The following is a 16,713-nucleotide window of genomic DNA, read 5'->3' as shown; positions in this document are numbered from 1 at the left end:
CACTAGGCTACCCTACCGCCCCTTGTGGGAAAAAAAATTTATTTCATTTTTTAACAGAAAAGATATGCAAAACGTCCGTTCACTGAAAATGAATATAGTGACCTGATGTCGGGTTACCTCGTGCAGTAAAGCCACGTGGAGATTATCATAAGATTAGCTTCAACGTTGATAACTTCGTGTATGAGAAAGGTGAAAAACTGTGATGGTATCATAGCTATGCGGGGGCACGGGCGGCACAATCGTCTAAGGCGCCGTGATTTGCTGTGCAGAGTTGCGCCCCTTGGGCACTCAGGAAACCTATGACTTTGTGGGTTCGAATCCCGTTTCGTCCTGAATATGTTTCTAGGTTTGTCAGCACCATACCCGTGCTCTAGGGTTTCACCGAAGTGGTAAACGTCTGAGACCTGCATCATTTCGGGCTTTCCTCCCACATTAAGCTGACACGTAACTGGAATACTGTTAAAAGCGGCGTTAAACCCAACTCACTCACTCACTCCTGGCTATACACGCGTGTCACTGGAAACAATTAAGTGGGGACCCTGGGTTCGTCTTGAAGCAAGTCAGACTCGGGCTTGAGGAGAGAGTCTTTGGGGGGTCAGGATACCACATATAGAGATTATTATACGAGTGTTTCTGTATCGTAGATATATATTAGAAATATTTTTTTTATTATGCGAGCCTTTGGCGATTATAATATTTGGTTTATATTCCTAATATATGATACTTACGATACGGAAACACACAATGGTAACAACCTCTTCATCATAATATGTCATTCCTAAAATAATGGATGTTTAAGACGTTATATCACTCAATGAAATAGCTTTAGCAACCATGTAGGAATACAATGTAAAAGTTAACATATTTATCATGTAGTGCCTGTACATATTTTGGTCTACAAACACACGGCAACCATTTGGGAAACCCCGAAGTATATTTAGAAATTTATTCAACAGTTTATTGAGAAGGAAGGCATTGTATAACTTCTTTGATAGGCATTTAGAAGTTGGAGTACTAAGTAAGGTTAAGAATTTATGGATAAACAACTTCTTTACTACAATTAAGAGCGACGGTTCGATGTAGGTTCTCACTGCTATTAATCAAGTTATCGTTACTGTGTTACTGTTTCAGGCCGCCAACAACGGAATCATCATGATCAACGTGTATCCTCGATTCATCAACTGCACCACGGAGGACAGGCATGGAGATGACAACAGAACCGCCTCCGTAGCCCAAGTCGCAGGTACGAACTGACGGATTCTAAACTCATCGTTCGTTAAGCCCCTACAACAGCGGCTTGGAATTCCGTTCATGACAACTGTGACAATTGTAACAGTTCAGCCAAAATGCCAAATGATAATTAAAGAATTTGTGGCAATTTCTGTTTCATCCTACCGACGCAATTGTCTCACAAGAATTAATAATAAAGATAAGGCTATAATTGTAATTATATGTTGACCAATGACCTAAGGTTGTAAGCAATACACTAGTAAACCAGCAAATATAATAAGGAGGCAATTTTTTGAAGTTTTAATTCATACCAAGTTCAGTTTTGTTTGTTTTTAAGTCCATATTACAGTAGTATGACGGCAGTCTGTACATAATCGAATCTGGACCAGACAATCCAGTGACTGACATCATGAGCATCGATATACGCAATTGGGATACGATGCCGTGCATCAACCAAGTCAGCGAGCCTGGTCACCCGATCTCGTTAGTCGTTTCCTATGACAAGTATAGTCACCTCTTTCGACAAGTATAGTCGCCTCTTACGGCAAACATGATTTGCTGAATACCTATTCTCTACCGGGATCTTCACGGGTCACATGTTCAGTATATGTCTACAATATCGTTGATGTGACGTAAAATGACAGCAGTATCTCCGTGAAACTCACTCTCGTTCTCTCTGTACGTTGATATAAACCATAGGAAACAAGAGTGGATGGATATTTTTTTTAAAAGAGAGATTGGGGTGTTTTTTAAAACATACGAGATGAATGTAAATAATTAATTCGGACAATAGTTTGCGTTTTTAAGCCAAATATGAGCCAAATAATTGTAATGATTGAAATAATTATATTTATGTCACACATGATTCATGTTGCTTTATAGTTACCATGACCAGTGTGCGGCAGTGTGAGTCTTATCTGAGATAAGTTGTCATGTGTCTTGGGAAATATTTAAGATGTTCTTAAGATATAATGGATGAAAAGAAAAGCCCTTTACTATAACATAAGCACAGCGTTTCTGTTCAGTTTCTAACACGTGTTGAAAGGTATTTTCTATTCTGATATGTGTTATTATCTACATCAACTAATATCGATGACTTTTCCTTAAATATCTAATAAAACCCTTTCCATAATCATAACAGTGAGTGAGTATGGTTTTACGCCGCTTTTAACAATATTCAAGCAATAGCACGGCGGGGGACACCAGAAATGGGCTTCACACATTGTACCCATGTCGGGAATCGAAACCGGGTCACTCACGCACCATAAGCATGTGTTTATTATGAATCACTATTAAATAGTGATTATACGAGCTACTCGCGAGAAGGTGAGCGTATTCCGCCCCGCCGGTGGCACTCGTCACAAACACATACAAAGGCAAGTCAACAGTTCCGCTGTTAAGGTGCTTTTGGTTTCAGTGTGATATTAAATTTTCAGATCACTATGACCATTTCCGCAAGCTTATAGGCTCACAGTATCTTGGTATTGGCTGTGACTTTGACGGCTCTGGGTAAGTGTTGTGTAATGTACATGAACTCATACCCTTATGTGTTCGTTGTTTAACGCAAAGTCAGCAATATTCCAGAATACGATGACAAATACCGAGACTAACCCCCGATCCATTTAGTCGCTGTGTGCCTATATTCTTACCCGGAATACCCATATTTATTTATATGTACTTATACGGCGTATTTGGTAAAACTCACAATAATATTGATTACATATTGGTGAACCAACAAGATGCATGATATCATCCACTCGGTATCAACACATCAACAAACCAGAGATTGATATTAGGAGCATGTTTCCAAGGTTACGATGACACGCAAAGACCCAAGTCACTACTCTTGACTAGTCGATGCATTCAGCCTCCTCATCGGTTGTCCGGGATCAGTTCTAACTCGGTATACACACTGGGGATGTAGTCATCTTGTGGAAGTATTGTACGAAGGGGCGTTATCCCCACCCACTAAGGCGTTGATGTGTTGTACCTCCAGGGTGAACGGGGAGATGGCTGACGTGTCGAGCTACCCTCTGTTATTCGCCGAGCTGCTCCGAAGAGGCTGGTCAGAGGCAGAGCTGGAGAACGTCGCTTACAGAAACTTCTATAGAGTTTTCAAACAAGTGGAAGCGGTGAGTAGAAAGGAAGCTATCGAGCGATACCCAAAGGAAGGAAGACCTTAAGTAACATGTGACCTGGTATAGTTCACAGTGGAATTTCCTCTGCACGGAAATGTTAAGAATAACATATAGTCAAAGACATCCTTTATGTTACATATTTCTCAGTTTTTAATGGGTTTTTCTTCTAATGCTTAAACTCAGAGATTTTAAATAGCACAATCCTGTAAGATTCATTTGTTCATTGGAATGAACGCTTGATAGCTATCGTGGAGAAGTATGGTTGTAATCGTGTGATCCTATGTTTGTCATCACTATGCTCGTAGGTTCTACCAAGGTGGTAAACGTCTAAAACGTCACTTCGGGCTTTCCTCCCACATTCAGCTGACACGCCCTGATATAAGTGGAATACTATTCAAAGCCTATTAAACCCAGCTCACTCACTATTCACAAGATCCGTGTAAGGCGTCACACTTGTGGAATGTTTCCAAATTCTTTCAAAAGCACAGCCGAGCACTCTGGTTTCACTAATTGCCAGGTCACACTGCCTTTGCTCAATAATTATAAAATGGCAACCGTATTATCACCACGGTTAGCCGGCTGTTACTACAAGGTAGGACAATACACCCCCAGCAATGTATATACTACAAGGTAGGACAATACACCCACCAGTTTGTATATACTACAAAGTAAGACAATACACCCACCAGCAATGTATATACTACAAGGTAGGACAATACACCCACCAGCAATGTATATACTACAAAGTAAGACAATACACCCACCAGCAATGTATATACTACAAGGTAGGACAATACACCCACCAGCAATGTATATACTACAAGGTAGGACAATACACCCACCAGCAATGTATATACTACAAGGTAGGACAATACACCCACCAGCAATGTATATACTACAAGGTAGGACAATACACCCACCAGCAATATATATACTACAAGGTAGGACAATACACCCACCAGCAATGTATATACTACAAGGTAGGACAATACACCCACCAGCAATGTATATACTACAAGGTAGGACAATACACCCACCAGCAATGTATATACTACAAGGTAAGACAATACACCCACCAGCAATGTATATACTACAAGGTAGGACAATTCACCCCCAGCAATGTATATACTACAAGGTAGGACAATTCACCCCCAGCAATGTATATACTACAAGGTAGGACAATTCACCCACCAGCAATGTATATACTACAAGGTAGGACAATTCACCCCCAGCAATGTATATACTACAAGGTAGGACAATTCACCCCCAGCAATGTATATACTACAAGGTAAGACAATACACCCACCAGCAATGTATATACTACAAGGTAGGACAATTCACCCCCAGCAATGTATATACTACAAGGTAGGACAATTCACCCACCAGCAATGTATATACTACAAGGTAGGACAATACACCCTAGCAATGTATATACTACAAGGTAGGACAATACACCCACCAGCAATGTATATACTACAAGGTAGGACAATTCACCCACCAGCAATGTATATACTACAAGGTAGGACAATACACCCACCAGCAATGTATATACTACAAGGTAGGACAATACACCCACCAGCAATGTATATACTACAAGGTAGGACAATTCACCCCCAGCAATGTATATACTACAAGGTAGGACAATTCACCCCCAGCAATGTATATACTACAAGGTAGGACAATACACCCCAGCAATGTATATACTACAAGGTAGGACAATACACCCCAGCAATGTATATACTACAAGGTAGGACAATTCACCCACCAGCAATGTATATACTACAAGGTAGGGCAATACACCCACCAGCAATGTATATACTACAAGGTAGGACAATTCACCCCCAGCAATGTATATACTACAAGGTAGGACAATGCACCCACCAGCAATGTATATACTACAAGGTAGGACAATTCACCCCCAGCAATGTATATACTACAAGGTAGGACAATTCACCCCCAGCAATGTATATACTACAAGGTAGGACAATACACCCTAGCAATGTATATACTACAAGGTAGGACAATACACCCACCAGCAATGTATATACTACAAGGTAGGACAATTCACCCACCAGCAATGTATATACTACAAGGTAGGACAATACACCCACCAGCAATGTATATACTACAAGGTAGGACAATTCACCCCCAGCAATGTATATACTACAAGGTAGGACAATTCACCCCCAGCAATGTATATACTACAAGGTAGGACAATTCACCCCCAGCAATGTATATACTACAAGGTAGGACAATACACCCCCAGCAATGTATATACTACAAGGTAGGGCAATACACCCCCAGCAATGTATATACTACAAGGTAGGACAATACACCCACCAGCAATGTATATACTACAAGGTAGGGCAATACACCCACCAGCAATGTATATACTACAAGGTAAGACAATACACCCACCAGCAATGTATATACTACAAGGTAGAACAATTCACCCCCAGCAATGTATATACTACAAGGTAGGACAATTCACCCCCAGCAATGTATATACTACAAGGTAGGACAATTCACCCCCAGCAATGTATATACTACAAGGTAGGACAATACACCCACCAGCAATGTATATACTACAAGGTAGGACAATACACCCCAGCAATGTATATACTACAAGGTAGGACAATACACCCACCAGCAATGTATATACTACAAGGTAGGGCAATACACCCACCAGCAATGTATATACTACAAGGTAGGACAATACACCCACCAGCAATGTATATACTACAAGGTAAGACAATACACCCACCAGCAATGTATATACTACAAGGTAGGACAATTCACCCCCAGCAATGTATATACTACAAGGTAGGACAATACACCCACCAGCAATGTATATACTACAAGGTAGGGCAATACACCCACCAGCAATGTATATACTACAAGGTAGGACAATACACCCACCAGCAATGTATATACTACAAGGTAGGACAATTCACCCACCAGCAATGTATATACTACAAGGTAGGACAATACACCCACCAGCAATGTATATACTACAAGGTAGGACAATTCACCCCCAGCAATGTATATACTACAAGGTAGGACAATACACCCACCAGCAATGTATATACTACAAGGTAAGACAATACACCCACCAGCAATGTATATACTACAAGGTAGGACAATACACCCACCAGCAATGTATATACTACAAGGTAGGGCAATACACCCACCAGCAATGTATATACTACAAGGTAGGACAATTCACCCCCAGCAATGTATATACTACAAGGTAGGACAATACACCCACCAGCAATGTATATACTACAAGGTAGGACAATACACCCACCAGCAATGTACATACTACAAGGTAGGACAATACACCCACCAGCAATGTATATACATATATGGTGTAGGGTGGCCCTATTACCGTCCATGTCATGTTCCGCTCCTTCATCCTGTGTTATCCAGGTTCGGGATGCTATGAGATCGGTTCCACCGGACAGCACACTTCTGGACAGATCGGCAGTTCCAGATCAAACCTGTTTGTCCAAACTGCCATATTGGCCATAAAAGCAAGACTTGTTCCATGAATAAAGCAAAAAAAACAGCATTATCGGGTGATCATGTACTACGTCTGGCCGAATGACCTTCATTATGTTACCCCTGAACAGAAATATACATAAAGGTAATATTTTTTTGTAAAAAGTTATTTTATTCTTGCGAAATATTCTACACCACATATTGACGTCAGTACGTCTACATTAATGAAAGTATCATTCGTCGTTTGTGTTGCAGATAAAATTGAAGATATGAAGATATATAAATGTGGGGCGAGGTGGTTGTGGGAATAATTCAGGCCAACTTGTTCTTCTTGTGGTTGGAATTGTGCGTGGGTGCGTGTGCGCGTGCGAGCGTTTGTCCCCCTAGGCAATTACACGCAAAATCAGCTACCAATTTACGAATAACTCTGCATTACAGAAGGCAGATTGAGACAATCTTTATTTCAACTGAACTAAAAATAAACCATATCATAAATCAAGGTTAATGTCATGTCCCCTCAATCATAGAGCAGCTTAAGATTCATGTGTTTAATGCAATTACAACTCTACTTTTATCAAATGAAAATTCAAAACGTCAACGTTCAACGAAACAGCATTACCATTCTCGAATTTCTGCAAAAAAAGATTTCATGGGGCGTATAAAGAATGGCAAATAGATGGAGTAGCCGAATGGTTCATCGTGAGGTTTTCCTGTTGGTTTCAAAACAATAAATAAAAATGGCAAAACCCTTTCCATAATCATAAGGAATCTCTGCTAAACACAAAATTCATTGTACGATTCCGACTATGTCATAAGTATGTGTTTACGAATCACTATCAAATGGCGGTGATTCTATATATACTAGATGTCCCGCACAAACACTGGAACATGTGGTTGAAGTCAAATTAGGTTATAACATCAGACATCATATCTGTCACTGATGCGTCAGTTTAAACATGTTTCCCACATGTCTACCATAAGACCTGTTGAAAGCATCACTAAGGCTCGATGATGTACCTATTCCAACATCTTTTGAGCAAGAGTCTGTTTCCACCCTTTTACGAACAGCCTTATATTATCAGCTCTTTCTCAACATGATAGGTCAAATCTCACAAAATGTCTGCATTTCCATTAATTTATATGTTGAGAGTTTTATGAAAACTCTGTGCTTCTTTATTCAAGTTTATAATTACTCATATCAAAAACGTTTTCACCAAAATAATTAAATTTCATTTACATATATATGAAACTCACATGCCTGTGGGACCGCCACTGTGGTCTTGTGGTAGAGAGTCCGCCCGGAGAGCGGAAAGTCCGGGGTTCGATCCCCGGCCGCGTCATACAAAAAGACGTTAAAAGATGGTACTTGTTGTTACCCTGTCTGGCGCTCGGCATTAAGGGGCTAAAACAAGGACTGGTCGGCTCGGAGTCAGTATACTGTGTCTGAGTGGGGTATTCATGTTAAACTGCGGCATGGTATCTCAGTGTGCTAGCACTATAAATCGGCATCAGTCCGGACTAGTACAAGCAGCCACACACACACATACACGTGCATGCACGTCGCTATATAAGTGCAATAATCTTGGACGCGACGTTAAACCCAATTTCACCTCACCTCATATGCCTGTGCTTGTCAAGTAACGTTATTAATGTCTACAATCATGTGAGAGTTTTAACAGTACTTAGGCTCATAACTCACCATTGCGACAATGTATTCCACTCTCTAACTAATACATCAATAGTTTCAGCCTATATATTATGTGTGGTGTAGCATATTTATAATTTCAATTTATTTTATGTAAAGTGTCTTTTTTCTTTTTGTTTCTCGCTTGTTATCTGCTCCAATGCATCGACAAGTAGGCTTTGAATAGTGCAGGTACCCACATCTCTGCACTTTTCTCTGCACCTAGAATTCTGAATATCCTTTTTGCAACTGCCTGCCTCCGTGAATGAGGAAGGCATACTTCCCTTTCAATGTTAGCTTCCACAGTGACATGGCAGGAAAATCTAATATTTCAGTCATAAGGCTGTTATTGCTATTTGAAACCTCTGATTGATCAATCGGAATCAGTTATATTTCCTATTCCTAGGACACGTTCCACAAAGCGATCGTAGCGCTTAGTTAGTCTTAGCTCCCACACTTTAAGATAGACTTCCGACTGTCGTAGCGCTACGATCGCTTTGTGGAACGGGGGCCAGGCCCTTAATGACGCTGCTGCATGATGGTATCATATGTTCCATTGTCAGCCCTGGTGACGTCATCTAAATACGAATAGACGTTGTTGGTCACACCAGCCTCACTGTCAGCCTGCTGACTTCCTTCTGTTGATTGGTCATTGACAATGACGTCATTCATCTTCACAGCCTGGTTTACGTCAGCCGATTTCCATGACAACCTGGAACATATATGTACACACGTTTAAGAGAACGGTATAAGGATCTATACCGCAACGTCGCCTTTACAGTATTAAAGAAGTTGTTTTCCATAAATTGCGTCTACTTTGTCATCAGTCAATTTCTGAGTAATGCCTGTCTAACAAAGTTAATGGAAGATGATAAGTGATCAAGAGTAAACTAGATGAGGTGAGGTGAGGTTGGGTGGGGTGGGGTGAGGTGAGGTGAGGTGAGGTGAGGTTGGGTGAGGTGAGGTGAGGTGAGGTGAGGTGAAGTGAGGTTAGGTGAGGTGAGGTTTAACATTAAGATTATTGCACTTATATAGTGACGTGCTTGCGCGCGCGCAGTTTAACACGAATACCCCACTTAGACACAGTATACTGACTCCGAGCCGACCAGTCCTTATTCAAGCCCCTTAATGTCGAGCGCCAGGCAGGGTAACATCAAGTACCATATTTTAACGTCTTTTCGTATGACGCGGCAAAGGTAATGAACTAGGACAGACATGTATATCGATAAATAGATAAGTCTATTGTGAGGCAGCCAAATACATTTTCATTTGGCCTCATTGTAATATACGTATAAGTTATACTTGAATGCAAATGTAAGGTCAGACTTGTGTATAATTAAAAGGAAACGCTCAATAAACGTGAAAAATGACCCCCACAACGTGTATTGATATATCACTGTAAGTGTTAATGTGTGGACTGCAATACGATTAATATTACCTGGCTTAATTGTGTATATGGCTATCATGACTGCACCAAACATCTAACGACACAGGGTCACCAAACGGTAAAGGCTACGTATAATGTGACATTTAAGGTTTAAACAAAGCTCGCAACATGTTTATTAAAAGAAAACTGATCATTATGTTCAAACTCCACCTGTTACATCAGATCAGTTAAAAACGAATAATAATACTCGCATTTTTTGCACTTATCAAATTATTCCTTCATAATTTATAGTACTCGTCAACATTATTTATAAGAGAAATGAATTTACAATACAGATCAGTGTAATATGGATATTTGAGAAGATCTTGTTTTCAAATCTCTTTTATGCAGCAATGTCCTCATTAATATGTGATTTAACAGATATAAAGATTTCTTATAAATGTGCTAATTAATGTATGCATATTCGAGAATAATGTAGGCATGCAATTATTGAATCATTAGAAAATGTATGCTGATTACCTCCCAGTTCGCAAGAGACACATCATGAGAGCACCAATCAACAGCAGCGTTACAACGATTCCAACAGCTCCTCCAATCATATTCCACATCACTTGCGAGGAAATCCTCACAGGGGCAGCAACCGTCACGGTGGACATTGTCTGTGCTGTGTAACATATCAAAACTGAACTTGAGCTAACATAACAGCTTATACATTAACACTTTAAACACTTTACCATTTAGTCATCATTAGGAAAAGTGTGAAAACGGAGGATTAACCAGTCTCGATTATCCGCCACAACAGATTCCACTGGGCGAAAATTTGAAAATTATAAGAATGGATCACTGAGCTTGAATGGAACTTCTACTGTTGTGTTCGAAGCATCTTATCTCTCTGTACCTGTCTGATGTCTCAATATTAGAATCTCACAAACGTTCAGTTTGGTGTTATGGTGACAGAGTGAGTGAGGGAGTGAGTTGGGTTTAGCGCCGCTTTAAACAGTATTCCAGTCATATCACGGAGCCTTATGTGGGAGGAAAGCCCGAAGTGATACAGGTCTCAGACGTTTACCACTTCGGTGAAACATAATTGGGGCGAACCGGGATTCGAACCCACAATCATAGGTTTCTGGCGTGCCCAAGGGATGCAACTCTGCACAGCGAATAGCGGCGCATGAGACGACTGGGCCATCCGTGCCCCCTATGATGACAGAAGTAACGAGCTATTTGAAGGGTAGACAAGGTTAATCTCAACAGTAACACGAGGCGATCGGTATTACTATGGACAATATTAGAGTCCTAATAAAAAACAAATAAATGACAACATCAAGTACTATCGTAATAGTGGAAAACTTCGTTGCAGAAAGTCAAAAAAGTAACAAGATTAATTAACACTTTTATCCACTGTTCAGATTCGACAGAAAACTGGAATTTCATGAACATGGAGGCAGTAAGTTCCATAAATAGTCCGAGATTAAATGGATAGTATTACCCAAGGAAGGTTTAAGACACCAACCAATACCACGGGATAGATGATGGGTGTGTTTTAGCAGATCGATTGGAACCTCAGAACCGAGAGTTCCCATGAAATATCCGTGTAAATGTTGCACAGTTTGTTTAAAACAATATTAATTACATGATGGACAGATTCATGTAAGGTACATAATGGAAAATGTTAATTGCGGTTGTACTAAAGATATGTTACTGAGGCCGAATCAACCTACTTTCTGCACAGTCAGTTCCAAGCCATCCATCTTCACACACACCTCCATCACAGGCACCAGTCACGTGATCACAGGAAGAAGATGGAGTCTGACAATGGCGGGAATTGCAGGACTTGCTACAGTTCGGCCCGAACGTACTACCTGGACATGCTGGGAACGTCATACAAACATACGTGGGTTGCAAACTACTGGAGGAGAACACTATTAAAATACAACGGTCACAAATATATTTGAAATGCCTCTCGATCACTGGTTACATAATCAGCTTCAGAAACAAATACCAGCAACAAACCTGTCTTCTGACCTTTCCACAAATAGATTGTATGAACACTATATGAAGTGTGTTTGTTTTAGTGTCAGCTACTAAGAGCGCATTGTTGTCATCAATCCAAATGACTCATATATATTGGGTGTCATACTGTGAGCGAAAACTAAACATATGTGTGAAACAATCTGCAAACTAGCATATGATAGCTGTACTTAAATTTACAAGGATAAAGAATATCCCAATCATGATTTGCAGCATAAAATAAGTAATGTATTGCCTTTTTGTATTTCAGTTCCATTTTACAAAAGTTTGATAAAAAAATATTGATTCAACCGACGTTGTCTACAGGTTGCTGTCACGAAAGACTGTGATACTGCATCAACTCACGTTGTCTACAGTCCTGGCTTTTCCAGCCGTCCCGACACCCATCTGTACAAGCCCCAGTGACGTCACAAGAGGATGACGTTGTGATGCAGTTGCGGGAGTTGCAGAGCTGATCGCAGTGAACACCATAGCGTCCGTCACGGCATTCTGGAGAATTGTGGTAATATAGAAAGTGATTAATTCACGTTTAAATTTCTAAGACGAATTGATATTTTCTAGCTATATCTTTATCATGGATAAGAAACACAAAATACATATCTCAGTCACGAAATCCTTAATCATTGATTACAAAACTGTAGTAAATATCTTATGATCCATGTCATCAACACACACCGCTGACTGAATCTCCTCACCTGTACAGTTATCTCTGCCACCCTGTCTACAGTCCCTAGGACACACACCACTGACTGAATCTCCTCACCTGTACAATTATCTCTGCCATCCTGTTTACAGTCCCTAGGACACACACCGCTGACTGAATCACCTCACCTGTACAATTATCTCTGCCACCCTGTTTACAGTCCCTAGGACACACACCGCTGACTGAATCCCCTCACCTGTACAATTATCTCTGCCACCCTGTCTACAGTCCCCAGGACACACACCGCTGACTGAATCTCCTCACCTGTACAATTATCTCTGCCACCCTGTCTACAGTCCCTAGGACACACACCGCTGACTGAATCACCTCACCTGTACAATTATCTCTGCCACCCTGTTTACAGTCCCTAGGACACACACCGCTGACTGAATCTCCTAATTGTACAATTATCTCTGCCACCCTGTCTACAGTCCCTAGGACACACACCGCTGACTGAATCACCTCATCTGTACAATTATCTCTGCAACCCTGTCTACAGTCCCTAGGACACACACCGCTGACTGAATCACCTCTCCTGTACAATTATCTCTGCCACCCTGTCTACAGTCCCTAGGACACACACCGCTGACTGAATCTCCTCACCTGTACAATTATCTCTGCCACCCTGTCTACAGTCCCTAGGACACACACCGCTGACTGAATCTCCTGACCTGTACAATTATCTCTGCCACCCTGTTTGCAGTCCCTAGGACACACACCGCTGACTGAATCACCTCACCTGTACATTTATCTCTGCCACCCTGTTTACAGTCCCTAGGACACACACCGCTGACTGAATCACCTCACCTGTACAATTATCACCCACCCACCCTGTCTACAGTCCCAAGGACACACACCACTAAAAGGGTCACACGTGCCATGTGAACACCCACCACAAAAATGGTTACAGTGTGTTCCATATGTTCCATAGCTACACACTGAAACAGACACACATTTTTTCAAATAAAACTGGTTTGCGTACACAGTACGCTGTTGAATAGTGCACAGCGGTTTCAACAGTTACGTGTCTATATTTGCATGTAAAGTCATTAAAATGCAAATAAACTATTAATGTCATGTTGTAGTAGTTTTAAATACATGTTTGTAGGAGGCGGTAAGTGAATAATATTGAAATATTAGTCCGAAACACGGCCTCAGTCAGCTATGCTGCTGATCTAAATAATATGAGGGGGGAAATATCATGTTTCCCTCAACCCGTGACGGGGAAAAAGGAGATATTTCACTCGACACTTGAAATATCCTCTCCATTTAAAAATCACAGGTTTTTAGTAACAGGTTATATTTGTTTATTCAATTCGAAAGTTTTCTGTCTGAAATAATCGATGCAATGTTGACAGAGGTGACGTGATTTTTATGGAGGATAATACAGCTATCTCAGCTAAACCCCAAACCAAGAGGTATTAATATGGCATTATTAAGGTCTCGATAAAACACAAGTACGTGACAACATTAATTACCATTGGCATGAGGTAAACCTTCCTCCTGGAAAGTTACAAAGGTTCCAGAAGTAGCCGTACAGTGAATTGATGTAATTTGAGTGGTGACATTTAGTGAAACAAGTAGCCAAAGACGGATTAAGACACCTACCGATATAAGAAGCCACGGGATAGATGATGATTGTGTTTTAGTGGATCGATTGGAAGCTCAGAACCCCGAAAATGTTCGACATTTATAATATCGATTTGGGAGATATGATATGTCAATAAATGTTAGGAGGGATATGCGTTATTTAGGTCGATACTATTACAATTGCGGTTATACTAAAGAGTTGTTACTGAGGCCGAATCAACCTACTTTCTGCACAGTCAGTTCCAAGCCATCCATCTTCACACACACCTCCATCACAGGCACCAGTCACGTGATTACAGGAAGAAGATGGAGTCTGACAATGGCGGGAATTGCAGGACTTGCTACAGTTTGGCCCGAACGTACTACCTGAACATGCTGGGAACGTCATACAAACATAAGTGGGTTGCAAACTACTGGAGGAGAACGCTACTAATATACAACGGTTACAAATATATTTGAAATGTCTCTCGATCACTGGTTACATAAATCAGCTTCAGAAACAAATACCAGCAACAAACCTGTCTTGTGACCTTTCCAGAAATAGATTGTGTGTACACTATTATGAAGTGTGTTTGTCTTAGTATCAGCTACTAAGAGCGCATAGTTGTCATCGATCCAAATGACTCATATATATTGGGTGTCATGCTGTGAGCGAAAACTAAACATATGTGTGAAACAATCTGCAAACTAGCATATGATAGCTGTACTTAAATTTACAAGGATAAAGAATATCCCAATCATGATTTGCAGCATAAAATAAGTAATGTTTGCTTTTGTGTGTTTCAGTTCCATTTTACAAAAGTTTGATTCAAAAATATTGATTCAATCGACGTGTCTACAGGTTCACGTCACGAACGGTTGTGATATTGCTTCCACTCACGTTGTCTACAGGTTCATGTTACAAAAGGTTGTGATATTGCTTCCACTCACGATGTCTACAGGTTCATGTTACAAGAGGTTGTGATATTGCTTCCACTCACGTTGTCTACAGTTTCATGTTACAAGATGTTGTGATATTGCTTCCACTCACGTTGTCTACAGTTTCATGTTACAAGAGGTTGTGATATTGCTTCCACTCACGTTGTCTACAGTTTCATGTTACAAGAGGTTGTGATATTGATTCAACTGACGTTGTCTACAGGTTCATGTTACAAAAGGTTGTGATATTGCTTCCACTCACGATGTCTACAGGTTCATGTTACAAGAGGTTGTGATATTGCTTCCACTCACGTTGTCTACAGTTTCATGTTACAAGATGTTGTGGTATTGCTTCCACTCACGTTGTCTACAGTTTCATGTTACAAGAGGTTGTGATATTGCTTCCACTCACGTTGTCTACAGGTTCATGTTACAAGATGTTGTGATATTGATTCAACTGACGTTGTCTACAGGTTCATGTTACAAGAGGTTGTGATATTGATTCAACTCACGTTGTCTACAGTTTCATGTTACAAGAGGTTGTGATATTGCTTCCACTCATGTTGTCTACAGTTTCATGTTACAAGAGGTTGTGGTATTGCTTCCATTCACGATGTCTACAGTTTCATGTTACAAGATGTTGTGATATTGCTTCCACTCATGTTGTCTACAGTTTCATGTTACAAGAGGTTGTGGTATTGCTTCCACTCACGATGTCTACAGTTTCATGTTACAAGATGTTGTGATATTGCTTCCACTCATGTTGTCTACAGTTTCATGTTACAAGAGGTTGTGGTATTGCTTCCACTCACGATGTCTACAGTTTCATGTTACAAGATGTTGTGATATTGCTTCCACTCATGTTGTCTACAGTTTCATGTTACAAGATGTTGTGATATTGCTTCCACTCACGTTGTCTACAGGTTCATTTACAAGAGGTTGTGAATTGATCCAACTCACGTTGTCTACAGTCCTGGCTTTTCCAGCCGTCCCGGCACCCACCTGTACAAGCCCCAGTGACGTCACAAGAGGATGACGTTGTGATGCATTTGCGGGAGTTGCAGAGCTGATCGCAGTGAACACCATAGCGTCCGTCACGGCATTCTGGAGAATCGTAGTAAAATAAAAAGTGATTAATACACATTTGAATTTCTAAGACGAATGTATATTTCTAGATATATCTTTATCATGGATTAGAAACACAAAATGCATATCTCAAGAAATCCTTCATCATTGATTACAAAATTTAAATTTATGAACCGCTGACTCAATCTCTTCACCAGTACACTGCTGTCCCTGTCTACAGTCCCAAGGACACACGCCGCTGAATGAATCTCTTCACCAGTACACTGCTGTCCCTGTCTACAGTCCCCAGGACACACACCGCTGAGTGAATCTCTTCACCTGTACACTGCTGTCCCTGCAACCCTGTCTACAGTCCCAAGGACACACGCCGCTGACTGAATCTCCTAACCTGTACACACAGCTGTCCCTGCCACTCTGTCTACAGTCCCCAGGACACACACCACTG

At 40.8% G+C, this 16,713-nt stretch overlaps 2 protein-coding genes across 2 annotated transcripts in view; one reads left to right on the top strand and one right to left on the bottom strand.

Annotated features, from left to right (window-relative positions):
- Positions 1–6,933, top strand: part of LOC139459213 (dipeptidase 1-like) — a 19,032-nt gene extending 12,099 nt beyond the window's left edge. The window contains exons 8-11 of the mRNA XM_071240668.1: positions 1,132–1,243; positions 2,667–2,739; positions 3,227–3,362; positions 6,798–6,933. Coding sequence (XP_071096769.1) covers positions 1,132–1,243; positions 2,667–2,739; positions 3,227–3,362; positions 6,798–6,899 — 423 coding nt within the window. The 3' untranslated portion in view covers positions 6,900–6,933. The remainder of the gene's footprint in view (positions 1–1,131; positions 1,244–2,666; positions 2,740–3,226; positions 3,363–6,797) is intronic.
- Positions 6,934–9,072: 2,139 nt separating this feature from the next.
- LOC139458634 (multiple epidermal growth factor-like domains protein 10) overlaps positions 9,073–16,713 on the bottom strand; it is a 55,561-nt gene continuing 47,920 nt past the window's right edge. Inside the window, exons 8-13 of the mRNA XM_071240056.1 lie at positions 16,143–16,286; positions 14,490–14,639; positions 12,317–12,460; positions 11,662–11,811; positions 10,460–10,604; positions 9,073–9,265 (exon numbers count right to left, since the gene is read on the bottom strand). Of these exons, the coding sequence (XP_071096157.1) occupies positions 9,073–9,265; positions 10,460–10,604; positions 11,662–11,811; positions 12,317–12,460; positions 14,490–14,639; positions 16,143–16,286 (926 nt within the window). The remainder of the gene's footprint in view (positions 9,266–10,459; positions 10,605–11,661; positions 11,812–12,316; positions 12,461–14,489; positions 14,640–16,142; positions 16,287–16,713) is intronic.

The sequence above is a fragment of the Haliotis cracherodii genome, unplaced genomic scaffold, assembly GCF_022045235.1.
Source record: "Haliotis cracherodii isolate W230 unplaced genomic scaffold, xgHalCrac1.p SCAF_13, whole genome shotgun sequence".
In the NCBI taxonomy this organism is placed as follows: domain Eukaryota; kingdom Metazoa; phylum Mollusca; class Gastropoda; order Lepetellida; family Haliotidae; genus Haliotis; species Haliotis cracherodii.
This window is presented reverse-complemented; position numbering and strand designations above follow the sequence as displayed.